Source organism: Microtus oregoni, unplaced genomic scaffold (assembly GCF_018167655.1).
Source record: "Microtus oregoni isolate MIOR12 unplaced genomic scaffold, Mior012 000015F_ref0000493, whole genome shotgun sequence".
Classification (NCBI taxonomy): Eukaryota; Metazoa; Chordata; class Mammalia; order Rodentia; family Cricetidae; genus Microtus; species Microtus oregoni.
In genome coordinates this window covers 25,552,161-25,568,465 of record NW_024543074.1, presented here as the reverse complement: position 1 = coordinate 25,568,465, position 16,305 = coordinate 25,552,161, and the positions used below count along the sequence as shown (strand labels likewise).

Genomic DNA, 16,305 nt, shown 5'->3' with positions numbered 1-16,305 from the left:
GGGTCAGAACTGTACTGTAAGGCTGGATTGAAGCAATGACTTCAGCTAAACATTGAATCTTCACAATCCCAGACCCCGAGTACAGGAGCAAATATAAAGCCCAGTTTCTGATTGGGGGGGGGTCACTTTCCGTGGGAGGGGACCCAAGACTGAGCTGGGGAGCATTTTAGATGGGATGGGTTGGAATTCACCTACCTGGACGACTGCTGGCTCCTTCAGCTCCTCTGACTACCACAGGACTACCACTGGCCACACTGGCTCACTCATGTATGAGATGGTGTGTCTGGTGAGTAACGGAGCTGAGCTGACAATTGTCTAAGTTCCAGGACCCATGCATAGCTACGGGGGAAGTCACATGCTGGCCTTGTATAAGCCAGGTTGTCTATGTCTATTTGAAAGTACCTGTGGTCCTATGGCCCCCCCTTCCCTGTCCCCGCCTCCTGGCCTCTGGTAGAGGAGGGGAAGCTGAGTGCCTTCTCAGGTCCTTCTGTGTCACCTACTCGGTTCATACAGCTGCATCTGCTCCAGCTATGAAGTGGCTCTTCCACACCCTTCTCTGCATGGCCAGTAAGTCACCCTTCCCTTACCCCCTGCCTTCATATGCTCTCAGCTCTGTCTGGACTTTAGGGTTAGAGGTCAGAGAAATGGGGCGCTTCCCCAAGAAGTGCCCTTGCTCAGACATATTTGTAGGCTTGCTGGTAAGGAACTCTTCAGTGTTGATGACCCCTGGCCTCAGACTATAGGGTTCTGCTACTCTCTTCCCCTCTCCATCCAGCCTCCCCTCACTGCTACGTCCTCAGATCTGTGCTCAGTTAGTGGTGACACCCCATGCAACCCCCAAGAGGACCCCTAGTTAATAGAGCAGTCTCAGCTGCTGCGAGTGGGGAGCACTTGTGAGAATGTAGATGTTAGTAGGAGACTGGAGGCGAGAATCTACAAAGTCAGTATCGAGGGAAACCTGCTTCCTACTCTGTGCTGTGGGAGAAGGCAAGGTATTTTTGCTGCCAGGGGTCCCATTCTGTCTTTTTTTTTGTTTTTGTTTTTTTGTTTTTGTTTTTGTTTTTCGAGACAGGGTTTCTCTGCGGCTTTGGAGCCTGTCCTGGAACTAGCTCTGTAGACCAGGCTGGTCTCGAACTCACAGAGATCCGCCTGCCTCTGCCATTCTGTCTTTAACCCTGTGAGGGAGCTGCTTTGGGATAAACTGCCCTGAGCACGCCTATATGGTCCCAAAGATAAGCTAGCCCCAGGGATTGCTCGGATGGGGCTCTAGCCATGGTGTTCTTGCCCAGTGATCTGGGTCTTTTTTTTTTGCTTGAACTTGGCAGGAGAATAAGGTGGGTATCAGACACAGTAATATAAAGGCTTCTGGGAGCTGTGTCTATGAAAGCCGTTCATGCCAATCAGTGGACGTGTGAAGAAGCTGAGCCATCATAGGAGGAGGACGCAGGCTGGGCACCCACCATGAGACAGGCACCCAGGAGGCAGGCTAGGCCCTGCCCAGATCACCACTGCAACATGTTTGGGAGCAAATTTTGATATTTTAAAAATATCTGAGGGGCTCAGAAGGTGAAGGCCTTTTTTTTTTTTTTTTAATTTTCCAAGCCTGATGACCTGGATTCTACCCTGGAGACCCACATGGTAAAAGAAAATTGACTTGTCTTCTGACTTGTGCCATGTACACACACACACACACACACACACACACACACACGTGGGGGGGCATACATATATGAGTTTTCTTTAAATACCTGAGTAATCACCATGGAAAGAGGAAAGTTGAACTTTTCATTGGTTTGCATCCTAGACTTGTCTTTAGTTTTGTTACCTGCAGAGTGTGGAGTGGGGTCTCACTTTTTTTTTCATCAAGGCTGAGATTAGACTAACTCACTCCAGTATAGAGGAGACTAAGGCCTATAGACAGACAGACCGAAAGGGTTGCAACCAAGGCACAGTAGAGATCTCCAGGTCTTTGGGCTCCTGCCACCTCTGTTTCCTATAGTTCCTCAGCAATACCATCACCTCGCACCTCCTCCGCTGCCATTCATCACCCCCAAGGCCCTGGTACTTCTTCCCAAGTTGATGGAGTCAGGTGGTGGTGGGACATGCCTTAACCCACCACTCTGGAGGCACAGCCAAGCTGATCTCTGAGTTTTACATAGTGAGTTCCAGGACAGCTAGGGTTACATAGAGACACAGAAAAACCCTGTCTCAAAAAACCGGGGAAAAAAACAAAACCAAGATGGGCAGATTGTCCCTAAGGCCCTGTTGCCTGTGGTTGGGTATGCCGTGGGTGGGTGAGAGCTTGGCCTTCGTATTTGGCGGTGAAATGAGATGGTTCTGCTCTGTAGTGTGATGCCCTGAGGTGTGGTGATAGGCCAGGCCTCAAGAATTTCCTGGAAAGGTTTCAGAGGCTGAGTCCTCAGGACTTTGGAGGTCAGAAGCAGGCAAAGTGGTCCCGAGGAGGACCAGAATACAAACTAAGCACAGCATGGGCTCTCAAGCCCCTGCCCGGCTGGCTTCACTGGGTTGGGGCCAATTCACAACTGTGACTCGGTGGCTCTACCCTTCTGCCCTTCCAAGCCGCCCACTGTGGTAATGACATTTTCCTGTCACTTAAGAGCAAATGAACTAACGGCTCTCTAAGGAAGGTTCAGAGAGAATACAGGTGCACTCACACAGATCTACTGCAGCCCAGACTCCAGCGTCCAGCCCCAGTATACCCTGATGTCCCCAAAGTCAATCCAGCCCTGACTCATTCTGTGGCCACAGGAACTCACTTCCTCCTGAGTCTCTGAGGTTGAGTTTACTTCTCATGTGTAAAGGGAACTTTACTATGGATCTCTGAAACCTCATGGGTTAAGAGTAAGGAACCAGAATCCAGGTCCAGGCTGAGGCCTGTGGTGGCCCCTCTGGGTAAGAGTAAGGAACCAGATCTAGGGCCTACCCTACTCTACCAGTCCAGCCTGAGGCCTGTGGTGGCCCCTCTGGGTAAGCTACGAGGTGGCTGGCCTGGATCCTCCCAGGCCTAGCCTATACCTGTGTGCAGATGTGAGCGAGCATCTTGGCCCTCAGGAATAGGGATCCTGGTACTTGAGATATGCCTAGGAGAATGGGAAGGGTCTCAGCAAATAGACGGACCAGGAAGAAGGGCTTTCAGAAGCAGCAAGGCCTGGGTGCATGAAGAAAATGAAGAATTAGAGGCTTGGAAACAGAAAGCTGTTTACTCTGACGTTGCCTCTCGATCCCAGGTCAGGACCTGCCGGGCCCCTGTGTGGTGAGAAAGCAGGCTGTACACACACTAACCTCCCTAGCCTGGGGCATGGTCTGTGGGAAGAGCCACAGGACTCAATGGAGCCAGGAAACAGCATTCGGGCAGAAAGGATGGATGGCCTAAGCATAGGTGGACAAGCCAGATGGAACCTCCCGTCTCTGACCTCTGGAAAACTAGCTGGTGTGTATGAAGTGTGTGTGGCATGGATAGGGAGTGCATAGGATGTGAGTAGCGCATATAGGGTACTTGTGGTCTGTCTGTACTGTTATGGACTATATGCAGTATATAGGTTATGTGGTTTATAAGATGGCATGTATGAGCTATGTAGATTTTATATGTGTTACATAGGACGTGTGAGCATATAGTATGCATGGGGTTTGTGGAGTATGCATTGTGTGTGCATGATCCATGGAGTGTATATGGGATATACGAGTACATGTGGCATATGAGTGGTATATACAGGCGTACATGGGGCTTATGGGGTCTGTACAACATATAGGTTCACATGGGGTGTCATGCTATGTACAGACGTACATAGAGTATATGGGGTGTGTGGTGTGCACAGGTGTATGGATGTATAGGGGTATGTGGAAGGCGGTGCTGGAGTTGAGCAGTGTGGAGGACTCGGAGTGCCAGGCTGAGGGACTTAACCATGAGGACACTGGAAGCCATGGATGGTCCTGAGCATGGTGGGAAGCATGTGTAGAAGATGGAGTCAGAGCGTAAGAGGGAACAGCAGAGAGGCTGGTGAGGGGGCTGCAGCAGTGTCCAGTCCACGAGTGCTGAGGAGGGCAGGCATGCAGAGTTGCTTGGAGGGATGTTCAGAGGAAATGTTGGGAAATTCACACGTGCTTAGCATTCAGGAACCACCTGAGACCCGTGGCCATCTTTGTTATCAGATAAACTAGAGGTGTGAAGGGAGAGGCTCTTCAGGTGCCTGTGAGGTTTGGGGTTGAGATGGCGAGCCTGTGAGAAAAATGAGGGGATGTGGTCCATGAGCTGCTCTTGCCAGACAGGTGTTCTGCGGATGCTTGTGATCTGAGCTGGGCATGGCCCTCCCCCTGGGGCCTTTCTGGGCCTCTGGACCAGGGATCAGGATGCTAAGTCTAATCTCATCTCTATAGCTAGTTCCTTATATAAATTTGGGCCTCATTTTTTGGGAACAGTGATGGGCACTGTGCTGTGAGAAGGCATCAGAAATGACCAGTGCAACAGAAGAGGTCGTGGTGGCTGCCAGGGTGAGGAGATCCTTAACTCAGAGGCCCGTGTGACTGGAGACAGTTTAGGGAGCAGCCCTGTGGGAAGAGTGGCGACAGACACAAGTCTAGCTGGGCTCTCATGTCAGACAGCACGACAGGTTTGGAGGAAGAGGGTGGGCGGTGAGGTTATGAGAGAAGCCACAGCCCTCTACCTGTGGTCAAAGAGCTTTTAACACCAGCATCCACACATTGAACCTCCACTCACAGGCCCTGAGCTAGCACAGCCCGTGTCCCAGGGTGAAAATCAAAGCAGTGGCACAAGCCAAGGTTCTTCAGTGGCTCCGTGGCATAGCAAAGATTTGAACTCAAGACTTTCTGCCCGTGGGGCTCATGCTATTCTGAGTCTCTGTGGGAAGTATGAAGCAGCGGATACATGGAAGCCCAAACAAAAGTGCCACACAAATAAAACTCCGCAGCAGACTCCAGGCACCACCACACTCATGCACACACACGCACGTACACACACCCATGCACTCACACACTTATGCATGTACATAGCCATGCTTGCACGCACAGTTCTTGCATGCCTGCTACACAATCAGCTCTCAATGACCTAGTTACCTGCTCTAAAGCAGGGCTCTGCCCTTGTGCCGTGAGCCATTAAATAACGGGGAGCCATGCCCAGCAAGCTCCCAGCTCCTCACAGCTGTTTGTAACCCCACTCTGCTTACCCCTCAGTGCTTCGAACTTTTGGTAAGGGCCTTAAAAAATCAAGAAACCTGGGTCGGGTGGTGGTGGTGCACGCCTTTAATCCCAGCACTCGGGAGGCAGAGGCAGGCGGATCTCTGTGAGTTCGAGGCCAGCCTGGTCTACAAGAGCTAGTTCCAGGACCGGAACCAAAAGCTACGGAGAAACCCTGTCTCGAAAAATTCAAAAAAAAAAAAAATCAAGAAACCTGGGCCTTAAAAAACAAAACAAAAACCTGGGATTCAGACACAAACGACCAGTTCAGAGTCCAAGAGCGACTCGTTAGGCTCATCCTGTAGCACACTACCTGGAAGACAGCAAGTGCCCTGGGAAACAGCTGTTACGTTTCCTCTGTACCTTTCCTTTCCTTTCCCACCCATTGAGGGGTCTAGCCAGCCCCCTCAGTTAAAGAGAGCAAATATGGGGTCGAGAGGGGGTGAGAAAGAGGGCCACCAGGCCTATTATGGTATTTTTCAGGGTGTCTCTTGTGAACCTGGCCCTGAGCTGGGCTGGGCTTTGTGGTTTGGGGGTGTCATGATGACTCAGATCAGATCACAGGTTGGGGGAGGCAGATTTAATCACCCCTTAGTTTATGAAGATGGGGTTTAGTCAGAGCCAACAAATACCACAGGATGCTACTGAGTTCAGGGACCAGTGAGTTACTTTACCCAGGATCTGGACAGGCTGCTGACTGGCTGAGCAGGACCGTAAGGCTGACCTTCCAGAAACATGGGGACAACTAATGAGGAAGGCATGTGGGATGGAGGGCACAGCTGGGCACGGTGGAAGGTGCTCTTGATGCCCAGGGATTTCAGATCTACTCTAACAATCAATTACAGGCAATAGAAGCAGAAGGAGGAAGGCTATTTTAGAGCTCTTTTCCCTTCAACTCACTCACTTCCTATTTCTCCCAACCTGGCTCTCTCAGACACATGGCTCAGTGTGAACGAGCTAAGGAGGCTGAATCCGAACCCCAAGTCATCCTTACCTAAGCTCTGAATTCCAGGGAACACCATCACTCCCTTCTCAGTTTGGGGGTCCTGGCTAGGAATCCCTGACTGGGATGGCAATCATATTGACATAAGGCAGGATAACGGGACAGAACAGGGTCAGATGAAAACAAGGTCAGAAGTCGGGTGGTGGTGGTGCACGCCTTTAATCCCAGCACTTGGGAGGCAGAGGCAGGCGGATCTCTGTGAGTTCGAGGCCAGCCTGGTCTACAAGAGCTAGTTCCAGGACAGGCTTCAAAACCACAGAGAAACCCTGTCTCGAAAAAACAAAAAAAAAAAAAAAAAAAAACAAAAAAAAAAAAAAAAAAGAAAAGAAAAGAAAACCAGGTCAGACCTAGGAGCAGATGGTGTCTTATCTAGTACCCTGAGCTACCAAAAAAGAACAGGGACCTGGGCCTGCTGGGGCTTGACATCCTTCCGAGAGGGTGGGGGAAAGGTGGGCGTTGCAGCCAGTGCCTTCCAGTCTAAAACTCACCTCTTCCTGAGGCTGCTCCTCTCAGGAGGGTTTCCTTTCCAGATGTAAAGTGGTTTCTATTTTTAGCAAAAAGACTTTTCAGAGCTACCATGCGCATCGTGTCGGTCGTTCTAAGGAACTACAGAAGTATGTTTTGGAGGGTCCCTTCTGGTCTCCTGCCATCATATTTTAGGATTTCATGTCCTGAGCGCTATAGTACATGTGCTGCACTTGGGGGAAGGAGTACAGAGGCTCTGATGCCTCTGTCTGGATCCCAGAGTGGGTGTGCGCTCTCCCAAGCACTGGTGAGCGCGTGGTCTGCTTGTGTTCTCTGTGTTGCTCCAGGGTAGTGGTAGAGAGGAGATGAACAGCAGCTCTGGGAAGCTTGAGAATCGTGTGCTCTCCCTAAGCCAGTCTTCAAGGAAATGTATCTTGGCTTAAGTAAAAGCGACAGTGTACTTTGTTTTTTGAAACAGAGCCCTTCTATGTAGCCGTGGCTGTCCTGCAGCTCTCTAGACCAGGCCGGCTTCAAACTCATAGAGATCCACCACTACCTCCCGCCAAAATAGTTTCTTTTTCCTGAATTGAAGACGCCATGAGTGACATTGAATGATCTCCACTCATCCAGACAAAATGTTGCTAAGCATCTACTGGGACCTGGAGCTGTGTCCAGAGCCAAAAGTGGGATTAGCTTGGGAAGGATTCATGGTTGGCCACGCCAGTTACTGGTTGATCTCCTTCCCGGTTTAATCGGATTCTTCCATTAAAAAAAAAAAATAAAAAGCCAATTTCCTTCTGTCCATTTTTTTTCTGCTTCATAATTTTAATGACTTTAATAATACGGTGTCATGCACTTTTATGAATCAGCAGGAATTATTCTGGGCAAGGCGAAGATCAAGATAAAGGAATGGGATGTGGGCGCATTGGGCTGGGAGGTGGCTCAGGAGGAAAGTGCTTGCTGCGCAAGCATAGGACTTGGGTTCTTTTCTTTTTTTTTTTAAGCATATGTCTTACTGTGTAGCCCTGGATGGACTAAAACTCACTGGGTAAACCAGGTTGGCCTTGAACTCACAGAGGTGATCTACCTGCCTTTGCCTCTAAGCAAGAGAACTTGAATTCAGACCTCCAGCAACCTCATAAAAGCTGGGGGTGGAGGCATGTTTCTGTGACTCTAAAACTGGGGTAGGAGGTGCAGAGTCAAATGGGGTCCACAGAGTTCCCGTCCGACCAGTCTAGGAGGTGATGAGCACCAGGTTCTCAAAAGTAAGGTGGGGAGTGATAGAGGAAGACACGTGACGTCAGTCTCTGGATTCCATACACAGGGGCACATATGCACACATACCGCACAAACATGCACATGCAACACACACACCTGTAAAAAAGATGTATCTGAGGTCACAGGAGGGTTTACTGTAGGGAAAATATAAGGTAAACTGAATCTGTTTTTTCTTGGATCCCCTGTCACAGACTCAGACAGAAGGACTGAGAATCAAGCCAGTGGAAGGGTTTTCATGACAAGATTTCAAACCTGTTCGAAGGTGTACAGGGTAACTGCAGCACGCTCAGCTGTGTACCACACATGAGACGGAGCTGTTAGAATTCCCACACACCAGCTGAGTCACTTTCGCTCTCCCTCTTTTGAACTTCCAGAGGGGGTCTGAGGACCTGCCAGCTGTAGACATAGTCATAATAATGAGGCTTGCTAGGCCCTCAGGCCCTTCCCTGTCCTCTTAATTCAGAATCTGTGGTTTAGGATCCTCAGGTATGCCTGGGCATTACAAGCCTGTAATCCTGGCACTTGAGAGATAGAGGTGGGAGTAGGAGTTCAAGGCCAGCCTGGTCAACGTAGTGAGATCTAGGATAGCCAGCGATTACGTAGAGAGACCTGTATCAAAACAAAGCAAAACAACAACAACAACAAACAAACAAACAAACAGAACAAAAGAAAAAGGCAAAAGCCTGACTGTGGTGGCACAAGCCTTTAATCCCAGTGCTCAGGAGGCAGAGGCAGGTGGATCTCTGTGAGTTCAAGGCCAACCTGGTCTACAAGAGCTAGTTCCAGGACAGGCTCTAGAGCTACAGAGAAACCCTGTCTCAAAAAGTCAAGAAGAAAAAAGATGCAATGCAAACAAGGCCTTCACAATGTTTCAGGAGTCCTGGCTGCTCTCCATCATCACCAGCACTTGTCTGTGTTCGCTTCCAGCCGTATCACATGATGCTCTTACTTTGCCTTTCTCTGATAGCTAATTATGAACATCTTAGGTGACTGACAGCTGCTCGGATAAACTGTTGTGAAATCTTTTTATGTTAGTCTTTGTGTTTTTATTTCATAGTGATTTGTAGAAACCCTTTCCTATTCTGAAATGAATCTTTTGTGAATGTGTGTTGCAATTATGTTCTCTTAGTCTGTGGCTTTTCCTTCCTTCCTCCCTCCCTCCCTTTCTTCCTCCTCTGTTCTCTCTCTCTCTCTCTCTCTCTCTCTCTCTCTCTCTCTCATTTGTGTATTTGTGTATATATAATTGGCTAGAGTCTCCATCAGATTTCTATAGAAGTTTTCCATCTATAACAGGGGTGGGGGAATAGAATTGTGTGCACATACATTGTTCCACTCTTTGTACTAAAGCTAGCATAGTTTACAGATCTAACCTTGCTATATATCCTTGCTCTATATTCCCTTCTTTCCTTCCTCCTTCTCTCCTTCCTTCTTTTTGTATATATGTATGTGTAATTTGATTTTTGTTTTGTTTGTTTTTTAAATTGTTTTGTAATTTGTTTTTTTAAGGTGGGGTTGCATGTAGCCCAAGCTAACCTTGTGCTCCTATTGTAGCTGAGGATGGCACAGAACTCCTTATTCTCCAGTCTTCATCTTCCAAGTGTCCAGATTGCAGGCCTGTGCCACCATCCTCAGCCTCTGTTCTCTGAGCATGTGTCAGGCTGTGCAGTTCCTGTAATCACTGCTTTACTGTGTCCTGCAGGTTCTGATTTCTCATCTCTCAATCTAAGCTCTCAGCATTTCCGTTGTGATTTCCTCTGCAACTCAAGCTTATAGCCAATCTAGGCCCCATCTGAGCTGCAGTTCTCAGAGGATGTGTTGGCTGGGGTCGTTAAGATAGTGTAGCTTATATTATAAATTCTTACAGTAATAAGATATTAATGAGAAAACAGTGCAAAATGTAATGTTTTTGTTGGTAAACAGAAATATTAGTTTGTTAGTATATGACTAAAATTGAATGTTTTTAATATTAGATAAATTGGTTTTATGCTAATTGCATACTTTTGAGGTTTGGCCATTTTACTTAATATTTTAGTTTTGGGGGGCTTATTTTTTAGACTTATTATTTATTTATTTATTTTGGTTTTTCGAGACAGGGTTTCTCTGTGTAACATCCCTAGCTGTCTTGGAACTCCCTCTAGTAGACCAGGTTGACCCTGAACACACAGAGATCAGCCTGCTTTTGCCTCCTGAGAGCTGGGATTAGAGGCGTCTACCATCACCACCCGGTTTAGACTTTCTTTATGAGTATGATGTACGTATCACAACATACGTGTGCCTGGTGCCCACAGAGGTCAGAAAAGGACGTCAGGTCCCGGAGAACTAGTGTTATAGATGGCTCGTTAGCTGCCATGTGGGTGCTGGGAACTGAACCTTGGTCCTCTGCAAGAGCAGTCAGTGTTCTTCACTGCTGAGCCATCTCTCCAGCTCCTGATATTTTAGTTTTATTGATCCATTTGTATAAAATTTTATATATTAAAAACGTAATTCGTGGCTGCAAACGTAAAAAGAGGAAACTGGAAAGAGGCGCCCTGTTTAATCTCTAAGAAACGGCTCTTCCAGCTTCCTTTTGGTTATTGATTTTAATTCTGTTATGGTCACAGAACGTATTTTGAATTGTCTTCATCTGTTAGTATTGGTCAACTTTGCCAAATCCTTTACATGTGTTTGAAAAAAAAAATTACCTGCTTTCCCATTGTTAGGAATGTGTTCTGTTGGTTGATCAGTTGGTCAGAGCTGTGTCCTTGACGCTCTGTTTTTGTCTGGTTTATAGCTAACTTGAAAGTCTTGTCGAAGCCTCCTTTGGTTGTGGCATCTGTAACGTTTTAAATCCAGTCAGGTTTTTGCCTTCTAGATTTTGAAGTGATGTTACTGGAGTCATGCATATTAAAAATCACTGTATCTTCCTACTGAAGAAAAATAGGGTTATGTACATATCCATCTTTCCATTCCCTGTACCCAAGAGAGCATAGTTTATAAATCTACCCTTGTATAATTATTTTGATTTGCTCTTAAAATCTCTACTAGAAAATAAACATTTACTTATTGGAAGATTATTCTCCCCTTACTTTTTACATACATATTTTGTATTATATTCTATCAAATCCAAGATGCCCAAACAATTTTTTTTCTGATAGCAAAATATGTTAGTTGACATAAGCTAAGTGCTTCATTTAATTTTACTTTTGTGTGGGAATTGAATTCAGGCCTCACACACTCTAGACAGATGCTCTAGCACTGACGTTCATCCCTGGTTTTGGAATAGGATGGTGGGATATGGTTTTCCAACAAGGCATAAAACACTTCGGGAAATAAATGCATTCTGTTATTGGTATGAGAATTAGGATGGCTTGTTGGGGAGAATGAGTCAATTTCAATTTGTCCCACTATTTTTTTGAGGGGAGGTCTTTTGAGATAGGTTCTCACTATGTAGTTCTTCTAGCTGTTCTGGAACGCACACTGTAGACCAGGCTGGTCTCAAGCTCACAGAGATCCGCCTGCCTCTGCCTCCTGAGTGCTGGAATTAAAGTCATGGGCTGCTATGCCTGGTTTGTTTCTACAAATTTTAATGAAAAGGAAAAACTGAGATATTAGGCAGTTATATTTTACAGTTCTGAATATTTTTCGATTTGATTCTTCATATCTATCTATCCATCCTATCATGTATGAGCAACACCCTGGATTCTTATGTATTTTTTTCTGATGTAGGTGGTTTATTCCCAATAAATTTTAAACACAGTACAATGGGGGGGGGTTCTGGCGTAATACAATCTCTAATACACAAGAAACCATAATTACATTGACACTCAATTCAGGGTAAATGTCATTTCCCCCAACAAGATGGGTTTTAGCCAGGTGGTAGTGGTATACATCTTTTTTTTAATTGATATTTATTGAGCTCTGCATTTTTCTCTGCTCTCCTCCCTGCCTCTCCCCTTCCCTCTTCAACCCTCCCCCAAGGTCCCCATGCTTACAATTTACTCAGGAGACCTTATTCTTTCCTGCTTTCTACTTCCCATGTAGATTAGATCTATGTGAGTCTCTCTTAGTGTCCTCATTGTTGTCTAAATTCTCTGGGATTGTGGTTTGTAGGCTGGTTTTCTTTGCTTTATGTTTAAAAACCACCTATGAATGAGTACATGTGATAATTGTCTTTCTGTGTCTGTGTTACCTCACTCAAAATAATGTTTTCTAGCTCCATCCATTTTCCTGCAAAATTCAAGATGTCATTATTTTTTCCTGCTGTGTAGTACTCCATTGTGTAAATGTACCACATTTTCCTTATCCATTCTTCAGTCGAGGGGCATTTAGGTTGTTTCCAGGTTCTGACTATGACAAACAAAGCTGCTGTGAACATAGTTGAGCACATGTCCTTGTGGCACAATTGAGCATCCTTTGGATATATACCCAAAAGTGGTATTACTGGGTTTTGAGGAAGGTTGTTTTTTTAATTTTCTGAGAAATCGCCACACTGACATCCAAAGAGGTTGCACCAGCTTGCATTCTCACCAGCAATGCAGAAGTGTTCCCTTTTCCCCACAACCTCTCCAGCATAAGTTGTCTTCAGTGTTTTTGATCATGGCCATTCCTATAGGTGTAAGATGGAATCTCAAAGTTGTTTTTATTTGCATTTCTCTGATGACTAAGGATGTTGCGCATTTCCTTAAGTGCCTTTCAGCCATTTTAGATTCCTCTGTTGAAAGTTCTCTGTTTAGGTCTGTACTCCATTTTTTTTTTTATTGGATTATGTGATCTTTTGGCGTCCAACTTCTTGAGTTCTTTGTGTATTTTGGAGATCAGCCCTCTGTCTGATATGGGGTTAGTGAGGATCTTTTCTCATTCTGTAGGCTGTCGTTTTGTCTGTGCTGCTTGGGTTCTATTTAGGAAGTGGTTCTCTGTGCCAATGTGCTCAAGTGTACTTTCCACTTTCTCTTCTATAAGGTTCAGTGTGGCTGTCTTTATGTTAAGGTCTTTGATCCATTTGGACTTGAGTTTTGTGCATAATGATAGATATGGGTCTATTTTCATTCTTCTACATGTTGATATCCAGTTATGCTAGCACCGCTTGTTAAATATGCTTTCTTTTTTCATTTGATATTTTTTGCTTCCTTATCAAAGATCAGGTTTTCGAAGATGTGTGGATTGATATCTGGGTCTTCTATTCGGTTCCATTGGTCCTCCTGTCTGTTCGTATGCCAGTCAGGCTGTTTTCAGTACTGTAGCTCTGTAGTGGAGTTTGAAGTCAGGGATTGTGATGCCTTCAGAAGTTCTTTTATTGTACAGGATTGTTTTGTCTATCCTGGGTTTTTTGCTTTTCCATATGAAGTTAAGTACCATTCTTTCAAGATCTTCGAAATTTTTTTGCTGGGATTTTGATGGGCATTGCATTGAATCTGTCCAGGCAGAGTTTCTCTGTGTAACAGTCCTAGCTGTCCTGAAAGTCACAGAGATCCACCTGCCTCTGCCTCCCAAGTGCTAGGATTAAAGGCCTGTGCCGCCCACCACCCGGCTCTTTGTGGTTCTATGGCCTTTAAGTTTTTTCCTGAGCATGATGAGCTGAGGTCCACCCTCACGTGTTGCTGTATGCCTCGGTTCATTCTTTCTCACTCCCCATTAGTAGTATTCTATCATGAGAGGACATCGGTACGTCATCTGCTCGCCCTCTGACGCCATTTGGCTTGTTTCCAGTTCAGGGTTGGTAAGGAACCAAACTCTATTAAACATTCTTAGAAGGTATTTTGAAGACATTGTGTTTCTTCCTGGGTTACGTGAAGGGGTATAGTATAGGCCTTCTCTGGGGGGCTCTGATTCCCCATTAATTTGGTGCAGGTCACAGTATGAGCCACGTGACTGGCGTGGCCATCACAAAGCAGGAAGTGTAAGCAGATGGTTAGTGGTCCTCAGAGGTTGTCTTCTCTTCTCTGGGACTAGAGCAGCTTGGCTTAGGATGGGGACCAGCGGCCCTGGGTCAGACACCCCCACATCCGGATATTCCCTCTCCAATGGGAAAGGCCTTCATGGAGGTGATGCTGACACCACAGGACCTGACGGGCTGACAGCGGGCACAGGTAGAGTCACAGCCTCCACAGTGTGCGGCTTTATCAGATGTTTCTCTTTTGTTCACAGGCCTGACGCCGCTGGGAGCCTTCAATGTGGATGTGGCCTGGCCCTGGGTCACAGCGCTTAGGCCAGGTGAACCTCCTATGCTCAGTTCCTTTCTGCATCAAGACCCCAGCACCAACCAGACCTGGTGAGTGGGGCTACCATGGGGAAGGGTGAGGACATCTTGGGTGGCCTCCACGATGCCTGCGGTGCACCCCAGAGAAGGCTGCCACATCGCACCTCATAGCCTGCATAGCACGACTTCCACTTTGTGGATGGCACACAGCCAAAGAGAGAAAGGTGGGTGCCATGACCCCCAGACCAACCTGTGGAACTCACAGAGCCCCTACACAGCCAAAGAGAGAAAGGTGGGCACCGTGACCCCCAGACCAACCTGTGGAACTCACAGAGCCCCTACACAGCCAAAGAGAGAAAGGTGGGTGCCGTGACCCCCAGACCAACCTGTGGAGCTCACAGAGCCCCTGTGCTGGTTAGGGAAGGGGACCTTAAATAATACTTTAAAATGAAATTCACTGAGGGTCTTTTCTGACTTATAAGTCACATGTGTCCAACATAGAAAAATTGGAGAGAAACAATTAGTAAATAAACAATTGAAGGAAAAATGGAAACTACGAGGGTCAGCCATAGAGGTTAAGAGTTCATTGTCAGATAATAACAAAAAAAAAAGAACAAAACTTTACCAGGCAGTGGTAGTGCACACTGTTAATCCCAGCACTTGGGAGGCAGAGGCAGGTGGGTCTCTGTGAGTTTGAGGCCAGCCTGGTCTACAGAGTGAGTCCCAGGATAGCCAGGGCTATACAGGGAGACCCTGTCTCAAAAAAAATTTTTTTAATAAAAAATAAAGAGTTCATTGTTGTGGGGGTCTTGGCAGAGGCACTTCCCTGTACGTACTCAGCAAGCTTAGTGAGGTGCTGAGCCCCAAGCCTTAGTTTCTCCCCTCTGACTGGTGATTTCCGGAACTCACAGGGTTGCCGCAGGACTGTTTGAGAAAATGGACCCAAAGGGCTTTCTTTACATGGGTTCTGGCCAAATTGAGCTATGATAACAAGCCATTGCTTTGTATCTTAAAAATATTATCTGTGTCCACCCCTGATTGAGCATGAACGGTCAGATCTGAGAGCGCTGTGCCGGTGAGAATGTGGTGAAACAGGAATACGTGGGGGTGTGTTGGTGTTGTTGCCTTGGACAACAGTGTGGTCATGTCTGGTGGGCAGAGGATGCACAGTGGCCTTGGACTCAGCAGTTACACCCCACGGACCAGCTCTAGAGAGACACACAGGCCCATGCGAGAGGAAAGAGCAGTGTGGTGCTTGGGACTGAACCCAGGATCTTACACATTCTAAGCACACGCTCTACCTCGGGACCCCCGCCCCAGGGTGTGTGTGTGTGTGTGTGTGTGTACGCGCGAGTGTACGTGTGCATGCGTGCACGCACGTGGGTGCGTGTGTGAAGCTGAGAACTGAATTGAATGCAGGGCGTCAAGAATGCTAAGCTATTGCTACTGAGCTTTGCTCCTAGCCCTGACATGGAGACACCGATAGTGGCAGTGACTGTGACATGAAAGACCAGAAGAATAAATACGGTGTGATTGCGTGAGATGGGCAGCAGGTCAAACCGGTGAAACTAGCGCTGTGCTCAGCCTGGAAGTGTGGTGAGAAGGCAGGTTATTATTCAGTCCAGAGTCTGATGGAGCACCTACTGTGTGCTAAGCCCCTCCTCTGTGCGCTAGGCCCTGGGAATGGAACACTGAGTAAAGCAGACAATATTCCCCCCACCCCCGCCTCCCCGCCCCACCACCCAGTCCCTTTTTGTCAGGTAGGCTTCCTGGTGATCAGAGCCATAGTGGGTCAAATATGTCTTCTACAGATAGGGGTCTTGCCGAGCACTGAGGCAGGGCCAGATCTAGGTAGAGGAGAAGCTCATATGTAAAGTCCTATCTGTGGTCCATTTCCATTTCCTGTAACTTAGGTTCTCTTTCTTTCTTTCTTTCTTTCCTTCCTTCCTTCCTTCCTTCCTCTCTCTCTCTCTCTTTCTTTCTTTCTTTCTTTCTTTCTTTCTTTCTTTCCTTCCTTCTTTATTGTGCATGGAGATTATTTTTTTTATTTTTATTTTTGTTCTTGTTCATGTTCTGAGACTTGAACCCAGAACCTCTTGCATACTAAGCAAACACTGTCTCCACCAATAAGCAACTTGTCTATGAGCAATATTGCTTCATAGTCAGGATCCAG

The 16,305-nt window shown here is 46.8% G+C and overlaps 1 protein-coding gene across 1 annotated transcript in view; it reads left to right on the top strand.

The window, feature by feature from the left end:
- Positions 1-508: 508 nt before the first annotated feature.
- The window catches only part of Itgae (integrin subunit alpha E), a 59,044-nt gene continuing 43,247 nt past the window's right edge, over positions 509-16,305 (top strand). Inside the window, exons 1-2 of the mRNA XM_041665713.1 lie at positions 509-567; positions 14,081-14,204. Coding sequence (XP_041521647.1) covers positions 531-567; positions 14,081-14,204 — 161 coding nt within the window. The 5' untranslated portion in view covers positions 509-530. The remainder of the gene's footprint in view (positions 568-14,080; positions 14,205-16,305) is intronic.